Here is a 20,567-nt window from a genome sequence, read left to right as displayed (position 1 = left end):
ATGTCAATGGGAGACGGAGGAACTCTCCGGAGACAGTGGTTATGGCATGACCCGTCTGCTAATTTGTATGCTAAATCCCGCTTTGACTGTGTCTGCTATTAGCACGAAGCTCCCCATTCTGCTGAGAGAAAGCTTTAATCCCTCTTTTGAGTTTTTGCTAAGCTCTTCACCTGAATTGTGTGTAATAAGGCAAGGAGACTGATTCCAGATCATGGGAATTGAAGGGAAAGGGAGGGCTGGGAAGCAACCTGAAAGGAAAAGTAATATTGCAAGTTATGGATGAAGGGTTCCATTAAATAAATCCCTCGGTGAGCTCATTTAATGGCTTGATTACAGATTAAAAATAGAGCGACGTTTAATTGGATCAGGCTATTCGGATTCTCCCAGCTGTTAATATTGCAACCTGGCTCGTTTCTCTTCTGCCTGGCTTGTTTCCTGTAGTTCTCTTCCCTGAATATTAGCTTATGTCTTCGCGGGTGCATCTACTTTTGACAAATGGAAGGCGGTTTGACACCACTTTGGCTTCCATGACTCAATGCTGTAGAATCCTGGAGGTTGAAATTTGTTGAGGCATCAACATTTTTGGGAAGAGAAGGCTAAGGGCCTTGCAAAACTCCAGAACAAGCTTCCATGTGTAGACCATTGAACCCTAGTAGATATTTTAACCATTATGAAATATTGTAAATAAACCTTTTGTGATTTTTAAGATTGTACTCTGCATATTTGCCCCCTAAGCTCTAAATTCTTTACAGCCTCATGGCACTTCACGCTCTGCTTGCTGTGAGCTGAATGCTCAACTATAAGTATCCTGTTTTTGTATCTTTGCCTCCTAAGCACTAAATTCTTTACAGCCACATGGCACTTCATGCTCTGCTTGCTGTGAGCTGAATGCTCAACTATAAGTATCTTGTTTTTGTATCTTTGCCTCCTAAGCTCTAAATTCTTTACAGCCACATGGCACTTCACACTCTGCTTGCTGTGAGCTGAATGCTCAACTATAAGTATCCTGTTTTTGTATCTTTGCCTCCTAAGCTCTAAATTCTTTACAACCACATGGCACTTCAAGCTCTGCTTGCTATGAGCTGAATGCTCAACTATAAGTATCCTGTTTTTGTATCTTTGCCTCCTAAGCTCTAAATTCTTTACAACCACATGGTACTTCACGCTCTGCTTGCTATGAGCTGAATGCTCAACTATAAGTATCCTGTTTTTGTATCTTTGCCTCCTAAGCTCTAAATTCTTTACAGCCATGGCACTTCATACTCTGCTTACTGTGAGCTGAATGCTCAACTATAAGTATCCTGTTTTTGTATCTTTGCCTCCTAAGCTCTAAATTCTTTACAGCCATGGCACTTCACGCTCTGCTTGCTGTGAGCTGAATGCTCAACTATAAGTAACCTGTTTTTGTATCTTTGCCTCTTCCTATGACCAAAAGATGTCTCTGTACTAGCATTTCTCATCATTGTCTGGGGCTGTTGGGACTTGAAGTCCACCAAGAAAATCCCAAGGAGAAGGCTGCAACACAGTATCCATTTCTTTAGGAAACTACAGCTTAGGTTATATGAAGAAGATGCTGAATTTTTATATGAAATGTCTGAGATACTGTGGCCATGATGCAGGATCTCAGCCCATGTTTGTGCATTTCAACACACCTCATAATTCCTGTCCTTGTGGAGTGTCAAAGCATAAGTGAGATTCCTCCCATGCCAAGCTCTCCCGACCAAAGAAAGCCAAGGGTGAACAGTCATGAGCACATGAACTAATTTCTCCTCTCTTTCTGGAGTGCCCATGCTGAGGTTGGATTAGCAAACAATTCAAGAGTGTTTGTCCAGTGTTTGGAGCGGGTGCCAAGGGCCTGCTGAGATTCAAAGGCTGAGCTTATGGATGTGTAGCTGAACCGAGCTAGAAGGAATGTCCTCGCTGTTAAGGAACATTAAGAAGCAGCTTGATCAAGGTTTTGAGGAGCAGAAGAATACGTATGTTTGGAAGCTGAGCCGTTTAAATAGGTTTAATAGATTTCCCTAGGCTTGGAGACTTGGAAAGCTACATCGTTTTTTTGAAGATGGTCCCAAAGCATTCTTCTTCTATGGACATCTCTAGCTCAGCAACATCTGGAAGGTCACCTCATTCCCACTCCTGTCCAATTCTAGTCCTTAATCCCAGTTTGCATGAAATTATTTTCCCTGGCTTTGTCTCATGCGCTTCCATGCTGGTAAGTGTGGATCTCAGGGCAGTTCTGGAGAAGTTCAAACAAGTGTAGATGCATCCTTACTAATGTGTGTTCCTCAAAGAAGGGGATACAATACCTTCATTCAGTAGTACAGACATGTAGGACCTGCCAACATTGATGGTCTGGAGGACTCATCATGAGTATGTTGCGTGACAATGGAGGCACACCTGCTTGGTCTCCAGGTCCCTGCCCATTATCCTATTTCTAGTCACATGATAAATCATGAAGCACCTACCTGTGATTATTTCTGGACTATGGCATCCAACAGCTATGGCTTTTCCTCCTGCTCTCTTTATTGCTCTCAGGGGGCTCATCGTATGCTTCTTCACACTGAGAAAATTGAGTGTTGTCAGGATGGGAGAGAGAGTGTCTGACGAACAGGAAGGAAAGGAGTGGAGCTGAATCAGCAAGGGTTGGCATACGAGTGCTGGGATTTGCCAAGCAGAGAGACAGAGTCAGCCTTCTTTCCGGCCCCTACACATAGTTTAGTCATATTCCTTTAATTCACCGAAGATGTCAAACTTTCCACGGATTGACATTGTGCAAACAAAAGCCGTGCCCTGTTCATATATGTGCAACCTAAAGCTAAAAGGAGCTATTTTAGAAAAGCAAGGGGTAGGGCTGTTCAGATGTGTTTGTTTCTCTTGTTTTAAACCTTGAATTTGGAAGAGTATGAAGATACTTGGGCATTTCATTAAAAAGAATGTCAACGAATTTGCACAGCCATATCGGCACACAGCCAATATATTTGTCTCTATCCCTATCCCTATCCCCTACCCCTATCCCTATCCCTATCCCTACCCCCTACCCCTACCCCTACCCCTACCCCTATCTCTATGCCTATGCTTATCCCTATCTCCTACCCCTATCCCTACCCCCTACCCCTATCCCTAACCCTACCCCTACCCCTATCTGTCTGTCTGTCTATCTATCTATTTATCTTATGCATGGAGTAGCCTGTAAAATACCTCACTGCTCTACAGACATTAAAAATTAGAAGATCATCAGAGGGGAAAGGTTTCTAGAAATCCCAATTCAATACAATTTGTGGGAGTTGTCCATAGAGCCATAATAGAGGACCCAGAAATTCCTAGACAGAACATATCAATGAAATCTGCAAATAATAAAATCATCAAAAGTTGAATCCGCAAATGAGGAGGGCCAACAGTATTTGATTCTTAACTCAATACGTTCATTGAGACACAGTTTCAGGGACCCGACTGACATAATAAGAAATTGCTTTTTCTTCTAGGGTCTAATTTCTTGCAGTAGTAGGAGCCCCCGATGGTGTAGTGGGTTAAAGCCTTGTGACTTGAAGGTTGGGTAGCTGACCTGAAGGCTGCAAGGTTCGTATCCAACTTGAGGAGAGCGCGGATGAGCTCCCTCTGTCAGCTCCAGCTCCCCATGCGGGGACATGAGAGAAGCCTCCCACAAGGATGGTAAAACATCAAAACATCCGGGCATCCCCTGGGCAGCATCCTTGCAGATGGCCAGTTCTCTCATACCAGGAGCGACTTGGTGCAAGTTGCTCCTGACACGAAAAAAAATCTTGTAGTTAGCTGCCATGCCATCATGTTGACTTTGACTTATGAGAACCTTCTCAATGAGAAGCTCCGTGAGAAGCTCCATGAAAGCTCTGCTCATGAACACTTCTGCAAACTCATTTCTCAAATTCATCTCTAACATGGCCTTCCTTTTTTCCTGCTGATTTCCACTTTATTAAACATTCACATTTTTTCTTAGGAGACATGTCTCTTGCATGAGGTCCCGTTCACAAATTGTGCTGCAGATGATAGCCATGAATCCTATATCTGTTGTAAGCTAGGAAGACAATCAATTTGGCACGGATATCATCTCAGGACCATCTTGGAACAATCACTTCCCTGCAATTTGCTCTGTCACTCGCATCCAAAGTGGGCGGGCCGCCTGATTTATGAGGCCATGTTCTTAGGCAAACCTGCTGCCTGACTCCTTTGCGACATCTTTATTGAGACACACCTGGGCGGAAGGTTCATTTTTCAAGCCAAGGAAAATCCCCACGTACTTCCCAGAGCTATAGAGGCTGCCAAAGAGGAGTTGATGACAAAGGCAGGCTCGCTGGGAGCCATCTTCTCCCATCTCCCTTGCGAGATCGAAAGCCATTTCCATCACCAACACTTCAGGGTCCAGATTAACCGAGTGACTTCATAAAAATGAAAAATGACTTAAATGTTCAGATGCTATTCCTCTCTCTAAAAACATGTCCAAAAACTCTTGCTTCCCATTTGGGAGCTGAATATACATTTGTTTGAGATTCACTGGTTTGGAGCCCTCCCCATTATAGGTGGGTTGAAACGAATCTATCAAATATCAAGAAACCTTTGTGAGAAACAAATTTGAAATTTGGGGACTAGAAGATGAAACTCTGTAGATTTTGAAGGCCATTCGCATTTCGAGACTTATTTTGCAAAAAAATCGCATATAGCTGTTTGTTGCGTAAAACATTCTGCGCAGAAAAAGATCTGTTTTCTGAGCAGAACAACTTCATGTACATTTTTCATGGACCAATCGCCAAATTACAAAGATATTCCTCATCCATTTTTCTTGACACGTAATAGATTCTTTTTGACCCATCCAAACCAGTGAGTCTCATAAATGTATATTCAGCTCCCACTGAAGGTGGGAAATCTCCGATATTTCCAGCATCCGTGCTCCATTTTTGCAATTCAGGAAATCTCCCCTCCCTGCTTCTGTATTTTAAAGTGCTTTTTCCATTTTTAACTCTACTGAAGTTATTGAGTTACCTCTTCTTTGAGACGTTACCTGCATAACTTTTGGCTTGCCTCCCAGCCAGCATCTGAGCCGTTAATCTAGCAGCCAGCTTGAAACGCACTAAATTGGCCTCGGAGAGCGTCTCTAATCCAAATCAAGCAATTCACCCTTACATTTTCCAGCACCAATTTATCTGCAAAGCTGAAAATCAGGCTGGGTTGTGCTCTCACTAGCTCAGGATCCCATACCAGCTAAGACTCAATTAAAAACTTTTCCTACTATAGAATAACAATACATAATGATACAATTTATTTATATTCCGCCCTTCTCCCCTAGAAGACTCAGAATAGATTACAGCATTTAGATCAGTGATTCCCAAAGTGGGTGCTGGAGCGATCCAGGGGGGCGGTGATGGCACCTATTAGGAGACGGGGCGGGGCCAGAGGAGGGCGGGGCCTCTTCCCAATTGCCGGAGACAGGGCTGAGCACCTGAGGCACCTGTTAGGACACAGGGGGCGGGGCCAGAGGAGGGGCGTGGCTTCTTCCCAAGAGCCCAAAACAGGGCTGAGAATCTATACCTCTCCTGAGGTGCTTGTTGGGACACAGAGGGCGGAGCTAGGGAAGGGGCGGGGCCTCCTTCCAAGAGCCCGAGACAGGGCTGAGCCTCTATACTTCTCCTGAGAGGCCTTTTAGGACTAAAGGGCGGGGCTAGGGGTGGGGGCGGGGCCTCTTCCCAAGAGCCGAAACAGGGCTGAGCCTTTGTATACCTCCCTTGAGGCGCTTGCTAGAACACGGGGGCGGGATATAGAGGTTCAGTCCTGTCAGGCACTTGGGAAGAGGCCCCGCCCCCTCCTCTAGCCCCGCCTCCTGTATCCTGGCAGGCACCGCATGACAGGGATAGAAGCTCAGCCCTGCCTCAGAGCTCGTAACTCCGCCCATCCCAGTCCTGGCCTCCCATTTGTGGCCCTGCCCACCTCCCCTTCCAGCCCTGCATCTTGAACTGGGGAGAGGCTCAGCCCCGCCCTCTTGAGCAGGAGCCACGCCCACCCCTCTAAGCCACGCCCACCTTTCCAGGGGGCACTGGATAGTAATTTTTTTTTGAAAGGGGGCTGTAGGCCAAATAAATTTGGGAACCACTGATTTAGATTCATAGGCAAACATTCAATGTTTTTACAATCAGATGAGAAACACAAACAAACAAAGGCAAAGGCTTCTCCTTTCATTTCCGGCTTTTGGAGGAAGGTTGACAGGAGCTGGAGCTTCCAGACGGAAGCTCACCCCATCTCACAGATTTGAACTGCCAACATTCAAATCAGCAGTTCAACGGCACAAGGGTTTTACCCATTGCACCACTACAGCCCCATTGATTTGCATTTGAGATCTCTGTAGCAACCTATTTTCCATTGTGAGTATAATTGGGAACATTTGGTCCACTGTGGACACGTGGTCCTTCTCAGAGTTAGCTAAAGTCCATTTTGGAACTAAACCTTCCAGTCCCAATAGTCTGGCCCAAATACTGTTCACCTTCCACATTTGCAGATTTAACTTTCATGAATTTGATTATTTGCAGACTTGATTAATATGAATCTTGAGGTTCTCCGGTGGAACTCTCTAGCGACGTGAGATATGTCATGCGTCAACCCTGAGACCACCTGAAATTCCACTTCCAGTATTTTGTGAATCCGCCTATTAAAGTACAATATTTCAAATAACATCACCAAAGGGGTGGCAGTATCTATTGTAAACCTATGCTTTGTGTGTAACTTTGCCTGCATCGTTGAATGTAAATTAATTGCAAGCCGCTAGAAATTTTTTACTAGTCATAAAAATTAACAAACTATTACAAGTGATTAAACTACTCACTGAAAAGCAATTATTTCAAGCTCTGGCTGAGTGTGACTAGATACAAGCAATAAGAAGTCTAGGAAACAGCCCTTGGGACCGCTTTCTATTCTCTTCATACGTTCCCATCTTATTCCAGATGCCCCAGAGGAAAACATTGTGTTAGATCTGTTACAGAAACATCTCCAGTATCAACCAAATAATGTCTCTCTGCTGAGATATTGTGGCCTCTTTCAAGACAAATATAAGGCATTTGCCTCACAGGGGAAGTAATATACTGTAAGTATATTACTCGGAATGGCAGTGGTTGCTCCGAAGGGATTTCTGAAGATGCGATAATACATATTTCAATCTCGCTCATAGCAGCGATGTTGCGAGTGTTCAATTGGCTTCTTTGGCTTCAGTAGAAGCCATTGACGCAGCAATGTGTTTCTGCTGAGCATGCAAATGCTTATTATTCCCTTCTATTTATTTATTTATTTACAGTATTTATATTCCGCCCTTCTTTCTCACCCCGAAGGGGACTCAGGGCAGATTACAATGAACACATATATGGCAAACATTCAATGCCAACAGACAAACAACAGTCAGTTTTTTAGACAGACACAGAGGCATTTTTAACATCTTTCCAGCTTCACAATTCCGGCCACAGGGGGAGCTGTTGCTTCACCGTCCATTGGTGGCTGTTCTTCCTCTTCTTTTCCTCGTGAGTAGTTTTATGGTGTTGTAGATTAGTTAAATTAGCCTCCCGCATAAAGCGTACCTAAATTTTCCCTACTTGACAGATGCAACTGTCTTTCGGGGCTGCTAGGTCAACAGCAAGCCGGGGCTATTTTTTTTTATGGTCGGAGGCTTAACCCGACCCGGGCTTCGAACTCATGACCTCTCGGTCAGTAGTGATTTATAGAAGCTGGTTACTAGCCAGCTGCGCTACAGCCCGGCCCCCTAGACTTTATCAGTACAGGTATATACAATGTCAGCTAGATATTCCAGTATTGATGGATAATAGATGCACTCTGGTTTTTATTTTGAACTTTATAGTAGGGGTCTCAGCAAAATCCCGTGACATTTTCAAGTCCCGTTATCTGTTTTTCTCTCATTCTGTTACCGGGAAATTATTGAAATTGGAAGGAGGGTTCCGTTTTTGTACTGGTAAGATTTGATCCATAGGCAAGAGGCCACTATAGAAATGTAATCCAATAATATGAACTATAAAACAGTAATTAAACCAAAATATAATCCATGTGTTACCAACACACATACATACATAGAAAGTATATAGAAAACTCTATATTCAGAGTTTGCAGGTCCAATGCCCACCAGAGTTCATGTTCCACATGGAAGACTGTATAAGTCACTAATTCTGAGTCCATGTTATTCATATAGTTTTTTTTAAAAAATCTTGTTTATATAGTCCTCAAAATTTTTCCAGTCTGTCATTTTCATAACCTTTCCGTTATATTGTCTTTAACAGAAAGGTCAATTTATCCATATTTTTTAATCTCTCTTATTTTATCTAGCCATTGCGTTTTTGTAGGGGTGAGGTCTTGTTTCCAAAGTTTTGTGAAAACCATTCTAGCTGGTAAAGAGGTCACATTTCTGACTGCGAGCCTGCCAAATTTCAGAACATTTCACGTATCCACTGATTTTTGGGAAATTTTTAAAGTTTTCACTATAGCATTAAAAAACGCAACACACCGTTGTTATCGTGCTATTACGCATTTCATTTAAACTCTTACGGCTACAAATCCTGGATTTTATAGTTTAGTAAGGCCTTAGAGTTCTCTGGTTGAGGATGCTAAAGAGTCCTCCCTAAACTGCAAATTCCAAGGCAGGTAATTGAGGTTAAAACGAAATAATAGCACTATAACAGCAGAGCGTGATAATATCCTTGGTCTGCCCTTTTCTCTGTAAATACAGCTCTTCTTGTAATGAAGGAAATCTAATAAATAATTGAACTTTACCACTTCTCCACAATGTAAAATCCATCAAGGCATTAATTTTAATAACGTATGAACTGGGGATTCCTCCGCTCCGCTGTGTTTTTTAGCCTCGCCATTAAATGTTCCAGACATTTAATTGGTTGCGATTTGGCACCTGAAAAAAAGGTACGCGTTTTTCATTCTCTCCAAAAATTTCTCGCTTCTCACACATTTATATATATATAGTCCCACTCCAAACGACACATATGTTACTTTCCGGAAGCACTTCCAACAAACGTAATCTCCCAAGAAATCAATTTGGCATTCAGAGTATTGGCAATTAGGGGTGATTTTCAAGTTGTCATCCAATTTCTTCACTCTTTCAAAGGGAGAGTCAGCTTCTCATATGCTGCCAAATACAAAACTCATTGGAACCATGTGTGAATCTTCAAATCGTCTGCATATTTCCAATTTTAGGTAATTTGCTCACAGTCGTCCCTCCACGTTTACGATTTTGACTTTTTGTAGTCCTTTGGTATGATTCTGGGGACCGCAGTGGCGCAGCGGGTTAAACTGCTAAGCTACAGAACTTGCTCATCGGAAGGCTGGCAGTTCGAATCCGCAGGACGGGATGAGCTCCCATTGTTAGCCCCAGCTTCTTCCAACCTAGCAGTGTGAAACATGCAAATGTGAGTAGATCAATAGGTACTGCTCCAGTGGGAAAGTAACGTCACTCCATGCAGTCATGCCGGCCACATGACCTAGGAGGTGTCTATGGACAATGCTGGCTCTTTTGGGGGGGGTCTTTTGCCCCAACCTAGTGAAAGTGGAGGGTTGAATATACATACAGCAAACAAGTTCTGAATTTTTTATTATGCAACAATATATTTATATCCACAAAAAAAAAGAAGCAAGTAGGTGCATAGCTTCATCCCCTCTGAAAGCGATAGTCTCCAAAAGTAACTTTTCCCAAGCCTTGGGCCTTACTGTTTTCAAACATTTGAACAGCTACCTTTCCTGGCAATTCTTTAATTCGTAATTAAGCCGTGTTCACATTTAATTGAGAAGTACCAGTCTGTGAGCACAGATCTGATCTTTGTCCTATTGAATCCTTGCCAGCATTCCTTTGAAATAAGATTTCTATGCTTCTGCGACTCTGTTTTATTTTAAGAACCAAGAAACTATATTAGGAACTATTCAAATAAAATAAAAATTGAATCTTGCTTAGATGTGTTCCATATTAAAATGTATTTTTAAGTCCAGGCCAAGAGGAGATTGCCAAGCAGATCTATTTTGCAGGTGCTCAAATTAAGACACGTTGAGTGCAATAGCAACTCGATGACTAGAATTTAGGCAATTTACCTTTCACCCTTTCCTTCTAATAATCTGCAGGCCTTGACCTTGGAAGCAGAATTAGCACAGCTGACATGGTGAGAAATACATTACTCCTTACATCAGTGTTAGTGTTAGAAAGAAAGACGGGTTGAACTCTAAAGTCAATGGCTAAAGTCTGACATCAAGAAGATGGAGCGTGAATTGACTCGCAAATGGACTCCACAATTGCGCAACACTAACTCATTTGTAAATGGTGACATTGCAGGACTATGTATGAATCCAAATTGCAGTGTCCATTGTGCAGCTGTTCCACATCAGATGAAAACACCCAACTGTAGTAGAGTTTTCATATAAGTGAGATAGACTTCTAGCCATTGTCTAAGGTTGGGTGAGGTCTTCAAGTCACCTGTCAACCTATTACAAGGTGATTTTGCCCATTCCTTGCTCTGAAATATAGCCTACAGCACTTCATATCCATTGGTGGTCTACCATCCAAGTTCTAATCAGAGACGATCCTGCCTTATTTCCAAGATCAGATGAAATCTTGAGCCTTTAGGGTATTTGGACCGAGGTAGGATGGGACTCCAACAAAGTAACATTTCCAAATCTGAGTGAAAGAGTAATAAGCAGAGGGAGAAGGGAGACTATGAAGGATATCTCCTCAACCACCACCAACGTTGACTTTTCCATTTCAGCTTTGGACCATACTTTCATGTGGCTCCTTGAAAGCTTTGTTCTGAGGGCATGTTGACCTTTGTCGCACCTCAGGATAGCTTCACCTTGCTGAACACACCAGGCTGTACACAGGTTGAAGTCTTTTGTAGTTTATTAGGAAATAAATAGTTCTTAAAAACCAAAAGTAAAGATCCAAAAGATTGTTGCAAAACCAAGGCTATACAGATTAATCCAAGAAAACCTTAGGCATAAATACATGACATAGTCCCATGAACTTGATTACAGGATAATCCAAGAAAGCAAGAGCTGCTTCTAATTCAAACGAGACGTTGCTTTTGAGAAAGGTTTCTCTCTCAGCACACCCTTTAATATTCTCTGCACAGCATGAATGCATTTCTTTGCCCTCTGACCTCTTTCTTGTTTGCTATTCTGACACTCCTGCGAACCCGAAATTCCAAACAGCTCGATCCAGAGATGCCGTTCCATCAAGGCCAGATAGCTCATTAGCAGCAGCCTCTGTCTGCTTGCTATCTAATGGGAAGCTGTCCTCCCGTTGCACCTGGCTAGCTTCAGTATCATCTCCGGTATCATCAACACCATCCCCTGCTGTGGGAATGCCTCCTTGCGCTTCATCTCTCACAACAGGGACACTCTGAACCTGAATCCCATAATTCCCATCAGAGTCATCTTGAACCTGAATCTCATCATCTAGAACATCTGGAACCTGAATCCCACAATCCCCATCAGAGTCACTCTGAGACTCCAGCTGAGTCACAACAACCTTCAATTGGTGAAGGTGGTCCCTCTCTGGTTTAGCAGGTGCATGCGGTTGACTTGTGGTAGGTGATACCACATGCAGAACATATTTCTGTTGACCAACCTTGGAGTAGAACCATGTGAAGAACCTTCAGATGGGATAGACTCAAATATTCATAGATGGGCAGACAGTTTGGAGAATGTGAGAAGAGCAAGAAATGAACTGATGAGAATCGAAATATCAGGACCATGGACAGATCAAAAGAGAGATGGGTGCATTGTTAGAAGGTTGGGAGGCAGTAAGCAAGCAATCTTACTCCAACTCTTGTCCAACACTGACTATAAATCATTCTGATATGAGTTCCTCATAAGTCTTGGGTACACCTTGGGTCTCCTCACATTCTTATGGGTTTGAGGAGTTCCGAATAAAAATATCTAGAAACTGGGCCATTCCTTCGTAGTTGGTTTCACTAATCCATAAATTGATTTATGTTGTCCATCTTTGGAAAGATGATCAAAACAGCCAAATAGTTGACTTGGCAGCCTTGTGTGTATGTGTATGTAAAATATAATCAGAAGTGTTCACATTTCCTTCTCCCCAATTTCTTTCTTACAGCATTGCGGAGTCGAACGGGACGATCTATTATCAATGGGAACTGGGCAATTGATCGACCGGGGAGATACGAGGGAGGAGGAACCATGTTCACCTATAAGCGCCCCAATGAGATCTCAAGCACTGCCGGGGAGTCGTTTTTAGCTGATGGCCCAACAAATGAAGTCTTGGATGTTTATGTAAGATGAAAATATTATTTCTCTCTTAATCTTTCAATTATTTTCCACTATTTTTGTATTATATAATTTCTCACCATTTGTATATAAAAACATGATAAATATGGGTCGGTAGTTCAAGATGGAAACATCTCGTAACCTTTTAGTGGGGTGAGAAAGCTGGCAAATTTTTTTACCTCCATATGCGAAACTTCTGGATGTTATAGACACCCACAAAATTCTTGCCATGATGAATTTGAACCTCCTAAGTCTCATATGGAAACAATGCCAGCTTTTCAATACTTCCCTTTGGTTCTTCTCTGTTCTAGATGATCCATCAGCAGCCTAATCCAGGTATACATTACGAATACATCATACCGGGACCCAATGTGATCAGTCCCCAGGTGCCTCTTCATAGACGGCCAGGTAAGACAGCCTGTTCCTTAATCAAAGTTTGGCTGGCCTCTGAAGTGGCATTTGACATTTTCACTTCTTTGGGGAATGATGATCAACTTAACCGTAGGCCTAAAATATGCCCTTGACTTGTACATGAGGTCACCATATACATGGGTATATTCAAGGGATGATCCACAACTTATCAATTAGTTATATCAAAATCCATAAATTTGGCCCCAAAACCTGCCCTTGACTTATACATGAGATCAAATTATAACAAGTCAACTCAAGGAACAACCCTTGACTTATCCATTGATCATATTATTAAAATCCATAAGTTTGGCCCTAAAATATAGCTACACGAGGACATATCATCATCATCATCATCATCATCATCATCATCATCATCATCATCTCCTTTTCTCTCCACAAAGAGACCCCACTTGTTCTTGATACATGCCAAAATCCATAATTTTGTATATGTCCTCAACTTGTTCATGAGCCATGTCAAAATCCATAATTTTGTATATGTCCTCAACTTGTTCATGAGCCATGTCAAAATCCATCATTTTGTATATGTCCTCAACTTGTTCATGATCCATGTCAAAATCCCTAATTTTGTATATGTCCTCAACTTGTTCATGAGCCATGTCAAAATCCCTAATTTTGTATATGTCCTCAACTTGTTCATGAGCCATGCCAAAATCCATCATTTTGTATATGTCCTCAACTTGTTCATGATCCATGTCAAAATCCATAATTTTGTATATGTCCTCAGCTTGTTCATGATCCATGTCAAAATCCATAATTTTGTATATGTCCTCAACTTGTTCATGAGCCATGTCAAAATCCATAATTTTGTATATGTCCTCAACTTGTACATGAGTTTGACTTATATACAGGATGACTGTTATTTGGGATTATTTCCAATCCCACAGGGGAGCCATTCAATGGCCAGCTGGATGTGACGGAGAGTGTGAATTACGAGGAGGAGACTTTGCGCAGGGAGACAGGGACGCACATGGGACAACCTGCGGGGACTTTCCCCATAATTCAGCCTGGAAGATTTCCTTCCCATCCACCAGACAACCAGGTGCCGGCCGGACAGCCCCCTCGACGCAATCGGGACTACAACTGGAAACAGATTGGAACCACTGAATGCACTGTCACATGTGGGAAAGGTAGGTGATGTTGCTGTTGCGTGGTCAGTTGAGACCTATATCGAACTCTTCTGAGACTCTTTAGCTCCCTCCAAGGCCATTCCAAACACTGTGATTTATAGAAACTTATTTTTACAAATAGTTTTTTCTCCGCTCATGTCGCACCTCAGGTTAGCTTCACCTTGCTAAAGACACCAGGCTGCACACAGAATGTAGTCTTTTGTAGTTTATTAGGAAATAGGAGAAAAGCAGTTCATAAAAGGCAAAAGTATAGTTCCAAAAGATAGTTGTAAAACAAGGCTGTAATAAACAAAGCCACATCAAACAGAGCCCTTTCAATAGACACCAAAGTCCCAGAAACGAGGTTACATCCAAGCCATAAGATAACACAGGAAAGCAGTCTTGGTTCTTGATTCAAGCAAGGAAATTGCTTTGACAAAGATTTCCCTCTCAGCCGACTGCTTTAATAGCATAACGTGAAGGCATTTCTTTGCCCTTTGACCTCCCTCTTATTTGCTATTCTAAGACTTCTGCGCAACCCCCAAAATTCCAGACGACTATCTCAATCGAGAGATGCGGCCCCATCGTCAAGGCCACAGGGCTCGTTAGTGTTATCAGGCTGAGGCTGGGAGCTGCTCTCCCTTCCTACTTTTTGCACCTGAAAACCATCATCATCAACAACATCATTTCTTCCCATGGGAAAGCCTCCCTGCTCCTTGTTTTCCACAGCAGGAACACCCTGCACCTGAATCCCATAATTCCCATCAGAGTCATCTTGAAACTCATCCTGAACCTGAATCCCATCATCTTGAAACTGCATCCCAGAATCCTCATCAGAGTCACACAGAGGCTGAGCCACAACAGCTCACTTGGGACCAGAGGGGAAAAAACCTCTCTGAGCAATAAATATTGGCTCAGCTACTTTCCCCCTGCCTACCATTTGTCTTGGCAAAGAGTCTTCAATAGAGGCATCACCAACTAGAAAAACACACCCCAGTGGGTAAAGGCAATGTTGTTGCCCCCACCCGTCTCTTCTTGCCAAACGCAACATATCCCGGCCATTTATAAACCTCTGGAAACAATAAAAGGTGGCCAAGAATTCTTCAAAGGCTCCCCATGCGGAGCTGGGCTTTGCATAAAACCCGGATCCTAAATAGGAATGTCGGCAGTTAGAAAAATGCAACTTGGAAACTACCGGTATATTCGCGGCTCCGAAACAGGGACGGTGCTTTGAGAAAGAGGGCAAACAGCTGTGCCAAAAGTGACATATTCCCTAAAAACGCTACCAGGAGAATTTTAAATGGCTCCAGAAGGTCAATTATTGCAATTTTGTGTTTCTGTAGCTGAATGCTTTCCTGGCAAAACAAAACACTGAATGCATTACATCTTTTCCCATTTCTTTTCTTGTTTTTTTATTGCATGCCAAACAGACATTGGTACGATTCATGTACTCTGAATTATGGATATAATTCCTCACCAATTTCATTCTCAAAGGAAGTTACCATTAATTTAGAGTTACTTCCATGCAGAAAATGATATTTCTGTGCAGAAATATGTTGCAAAATAGTCTCTGAGAATTCTGCGTGAAATAATCCCCAGATCGTGATTAGGCTCTGAAAACGGTATGGTTTTCAAATAGAGCCTAAGAACAGAATAAAACTTGCAAGTAAAATGTCTTATTTCTTCCTTTGAGATGGAAATTGATGATTAATTATGTCCCTAGGCATAATTCTTGGGTCTAGCAACAAGTGGTATCACTAGGTCCATTGGATTCCCCAATGGGCGCCTCAACATCACAACTCAATGGAGACATAGCAGTCGAATGAAGCTCCCAGTTGTAAATTTCACCTCTTAGCTTAGGTACACTGCACATAACACTTCAGATTCTTCCCTGCCTTGAGAGGACTGTGGAGTTTCTATCCAAATATACTTTAGAGTTGGTGCATTTCCAACCATGTGTCATGTTTTGATTGGGAAGATTATATTCAACTTGATCCAAGTTCCAGCCCTGGAGAAATTGGCAAGGCAGAGTGAGCCCTCTCTGGTTTAAATTCAGAAATGGGGATTCATTCCAGGGAAAATGCAGAATTCCCCGCTGAGTTTTGCAAAAAGAGGATCAGTTCTCGGTAATGATATAGCGATACAGCGGGATCCCTAAGATTAGGGAAACGTCCACCATGGGGGAAGCGAATCCTCTTCTTGACCTTGAATTTGGTTCAGATGTATTTCTTTTAGCCATCGGGCAAAACAAAAGCATGGCAAGGAGAGAGAAGAGAGAGAAAGGAAGCTTTGTAACTCAGATTGACATGTTCACAATGACATATTCTGCTAGTAATGTACACTTATGGGTCAGGATAAAGTTGGTATTCTCTTTCTTCCTCTGCAATGAATAGAGCCTCTCTTTGGACTCATACTTTTGGTGTGTTAGTTCTTCCATGGAGAATGGGGAAAAAAATCAGAAATGTGCCTGCCTACATCCCCATAACCAGAGGAAGCATAATTGCATCACCTGCAGAGACCTCCTGAGGACCTTGGTGGACCTTGGTGGATGATGTCAACTATATGAGTCTAGCTATGAGTCTTGGTGGATGGCCTCAATCTTATGAGTCTATCTATGAATCTTGGTGGATGACATTATGAGTCTAGTTATGAGTCTTGGTGGATGACCTCAATCTTAAGAGTCTGTCTATGAGTCTTGGTGGATGACGTTATGAGTCTAGTTATGAGTCTTGGTGGATGACCTCAATCTTAAGAGTCTGTCTATGAGTCTTGGTGGATGACGTTATGAGTCTAGTTATGAGTCTTGGTGGATGACCTCAATTTAAGAGTCTATCTATGAATCTTGGTGGATGACATTATGAGTCTAGCTATGAGTCTTGGTGGATGATCTCAATCTTATGAGTCTATCTATGAGTGTTGGTGGATGACGTTATGAGTCTAGCTATGAGTCTTAGTGGATGACATTCTTATGAATCTAGGATATGACCACTTGGTTCCCCAATCCTCCCTGTTCTCTACTATCCAATGACTGACTATGGAAGGGGACGATCTCAGTGAAATCGTAATTTCTGAGGAAAGTGAGAGGGAAACTGTAGGATAATTCTGCTTGCAGAACTCTTATACTACTCTTGATGATGCAGGATCTCATACTTCAAGGAGACTAGTTGAAATCAAAGAGGTACTTTAGGCATGACAAATGTAAATCCTGTTGATTCCAGCAGTCCTACGTGTAGATGTGCATAAGTCTTTGGACTTGCCAGTATGTTCCTACCATTCCACAGTTGTGTGATCGCACAATTCTGCTGGTATTATCTCCCAAGTCAGATGGGCCTTTCTTGAGGAACCAGATGAAATGTGCCACACAGCTAAAGAGCATGAGCAGGAGTGGGAGATAATGGTGAAGGACCATTTACAGATGGTCCTTCACCACAGATGAATGTGTTCATACTGGGTAGAAGGGGGTCCTGGTAAACTAATTTCAAATGCTTGTTACCGCAAAAAAAAAATCCTGTGATGATACAATCCAAATTGAAAGAAGAGTTAGTGTCAGAAGGTGAGATTCCCAAGTCAGAAGCCACCTAAGAAGACAATCAAGGAGAAGAGCCAAAGACAAGGACAACTTGTTCTCTGGCAAATTGTACAACCATTACTCTTGGCATCATATCCACTTGTGAGAACAATATGTCATGCTCTCCCGCTGTCATCCATGTTATCTCACGATATGTCCAAAAAATGATGGCCTCAGTATCGTCCTACTGAGAGTGAGAGGCCTGTTTTGCTCCAGGACTCATTCATTTCATGGTATTCACTGAACTCTTCCCCTTGCACAACATTTCAGATGAGTTAACCTTCTGCCAGCTATTTTTACAGTCCAGTTTTCACACCCATCCATAGAAATTGGAAACACAGCGTGGATGATTTTGACTTTGGTATTTAATGACCTATCTGGATCTGGCTGTGTATAAACAATCCAACATGCTAAACCATTGGAACGTGGTTTTATTGCCGCCCCATCTTTCAACATGCGTCTAGCCCTTTTGCAGTGATTGTGTTTACAACCATGCATGGTGCTTCATAAAGCATTTAATTTGGAGAACAATGTTTTCGATTCCACGGTGCCGTTTCTGTTTATGTAGCTCTAAATCGGCATCATGTACACTGATGGCGTTATATCAATCCACCAGCAATTAAACGTGTCTGATGTTAAATGGTATTTCAAATAATTTCGAGTTTTAAGTATATGACATTTTGTTTGTTATCCTTCCAGGTTCGCAGTATCCCGTCTTCCATTGCGTGAATAGAAACACACACGAGGAGATCTCCGAAAGTTATTGTGATACTAGTACCAAGCCCAGTCCCGAAGAAGAACCTTGTAACATCTTCCCTTGCCCAGCCTTGTAAGATAATTGTGCCAAAAATGTGTTGTTGTTACATTGCTATTTCTTCACTGATGTCTGGTTTTCTGCCCCAGTGTTGGCACTCAAAGCATCAAACCAAATTTATTAGAAATCATGTTTAAATACCTAAGCAAAACATATTAAAAGGCATTGTTAAGATACAATCAAGCAATCCACAATGGGCTCCGTTTAACATATAGATTACACAGCCCAACCAAAAATAAATACCGTATATACTCGAATATAAGCCGACCCGAATATAAGCTGTGGCATCTAATTTTACCACAAAAAAACAAGGGCTGAAAAACTAGGCTTATACTCGAGTATATACAGTACTTAAAGATCTGTATTTCCAAACTATTGGTGCATAATCAAACATGGTGTTTAATGGAGGAGAGGAAAAGAGGAAGAAAATGATATTTGTCATAAATGTATGCTGGGTATAGCTTTCTATAAGTTTCAACATATTTTGGGGTCTTTTTTTTCATGTCTGGAGCGACTTGAGAAACTGCAAGTCGCTTCTGGTGTGAGAGAATTGGCCGTCTGCAAGGACATTGCCCAGGGGATGTTTTGATGTTTTTACCATCCTTGTGGGAGGCTTCTCTCATGTCCCCGCATGGAGCTGGAGCTGACAGAGGGAGCTCATCCGCGCTCTCCCCGGGTGGGATTCGAACCTGGCAGCCTTTAGGTCAGCAACCCAACCTTCAAGTTACAAGGCTTTAATCCACTATGCCACCGTGGGCTCCTTATTTTGGGGTCTGTTCCTGGGTTTCTTTTGGGTGCTGAATCAAAAAATTGCATTGAGTAGACTGTATCTGTACTAGGTTCTTGGGTATGGTTATCGTGGTTTTCTATGGGCAACTGATATACGGGATATGTTCTGTATCTCAAAAACTAGAGCTGATACGGGCAAACTGGTGCCATTTTTGGAATCAGAAGGTCAAATATTCCCAGAAACTGGTCTTAACATTTGTGGCACCAAAATGTGCATTGGCTGGTGTTTACCAATTGGATGGCAATCCCATTGTTTTCTCTTCTCCTTCTTAGCTGGGATATAGGGGAATGGTCGGAGTGCAGCAAGACCTGCGGCCTTGGGATGCAGCACCGCCAGGTCCTGTGCCGGCAGATCTACGCCAACCGCAGCCTCACGGTCCAGCCCTACCGCTGCCAACACCTGGAGAAACCGGAGACAACAAGTACGTGCCAGCTGAAGATCTGCAGCGAATGGCAAATTCGGACAGAGTGGACATCGGTAAACAGGAACGAGTCGTAGCGACAATGGCAACAATAAACACCCCACAGATTAATGTCTTCTTTTCCGGGGACGATGGTAGTGATGCCTCTAGGAGACCACCACTGCACCAACCCTGATTTGCAACATGAAATGATGCCCATTGTTTGTGCTCCGTGCATGAGAAGGTCCTCCAATTTGCAGAAGGATGTATTGATTTGTATAACACTATGCAACACCATTTTTCTTCCTGGGTTATAAATGTTAGCTGAATTCCTGATCTCTCGTTATTCTGCCTCCCCCCATTGTACGTATTCAACCCAACCGTTTTCTTTTCTTCTTTGTTTAGTGCTCAGTGCCGTGCGGGGTAGGTCAGCGGACCCGAGATGTGAAGTGTGTCAGCAACCTCGGAGACGTTGTAGACGATGAGGAATGCAACATGAAGCTACGTCCGAATGACATCGAGAACTGCGACATGGGCCCTTGCGCCAAGAGTTGGTTTCTGACGGAATGGAGCGACCGGGTGAGCCTTAGGTTCTTTTTTTAGGACAACGTTCAGACTTCTGTTCTGATCAAATGTTTTGCATTCGGAAGGTCCTAGGACAAAATAAAGTATTATTATTATTTTATTATGACATAGCAAACAAGATAGATATGCTGGATTTTGTTTCACAAAATCACAAGTCGGACACTTCCCAAGTGTCTAGGACTGTGTGATGTATTATTATTATTATTATTATTATACAACGACGTTGTATGACACAGCAAACAAGATAGATATGCTGGGTTTCGTTTCACAAAATCACAAGTCGAACACTTCCCAAGTGTCTAGGACTGTGTGATGTATTTTCAGATGATGCTGCAGATCCCAGCAGGGTGGCTTTTTGCAGTTGGCAGATCGTAATTTTGTCAATGTCTATTGTTTCCAAATGCCAGCTGAGATCTTTTGGCACGGCACCCAGTGTGCCCATCACCACCGGGACCACCTGCACTGGTTTCTGCCAGAGTCTTTGAAGTTCAATCTTGAGGTCCTGATAGCGGCTGAGTTTTTCCTGTTGTTTTTTTTTTATTATTATTATTATTATTGGAGCCTCTGATGGCACA

The 20,567-nt window shown here is 42.6% G+C and overlaps 1 protein-coding gene across 5 annotated transcripts in view; it reads left to right on the top strand.

The window, feature by feature from the left end:
* The window catches only part of thsd4 (thrombospondin type 1 domain containing 4), a 217,034-nt gene that overhangs the window by 173,968 nt on the left and 22,499 nt on the right, over positions 1-20,567 (top strand). For all 5 annotated transcript variants that reach the window (XM_062963309.1, XM_062963311.1, XM_062963310.1 and 2 more), the window contains 6 exons: positions 12,128-12,303; positions 12,609-12,705; positions 13,614-13,856; positions 18,103-18,232; positions 19,280-19,484; positions 19,813-19,986. In XM_062963309.1, the coding sequence (XP_062819379.1) occupies positions 12,128-12,303; positions 12,609-12,705; positions 13,614-13,856; positions 18,103-18,232; positions 19,280-19,484; positions 19,813-19,986 (1,025 nt within the window). The remainder of the gene's footprint in view (positions 1-12,127; positions 12,304-12,608; positions 12,706-13,613; positions 13,857-18,102; positions 18,233-19,279; positions 19,485-19,812; positions 19,987-20,567) is intronic.

Source organism: Anolis carolinensis, unplaced genomic scaffold, assembly GCF_035594765.1.
Source record: "Anolis carolinensis isolate JA03-04 unplaced genomic scaffold, rAnoCar3.1.pri scaffold_11, whole genome shotgun sequence".
Taxonomy (NCBI): domain Eukaryota; kingdom Metazoa; phylum Chordata; class Lepidosauria; order Squamata; family Dactyloidae; genus Anolis; species Anolis carolinensis.
Note: the sequence above shows the minus strand (reverse complement) of the source record. Positions and strands in the feature narration are given on the sequence as shown.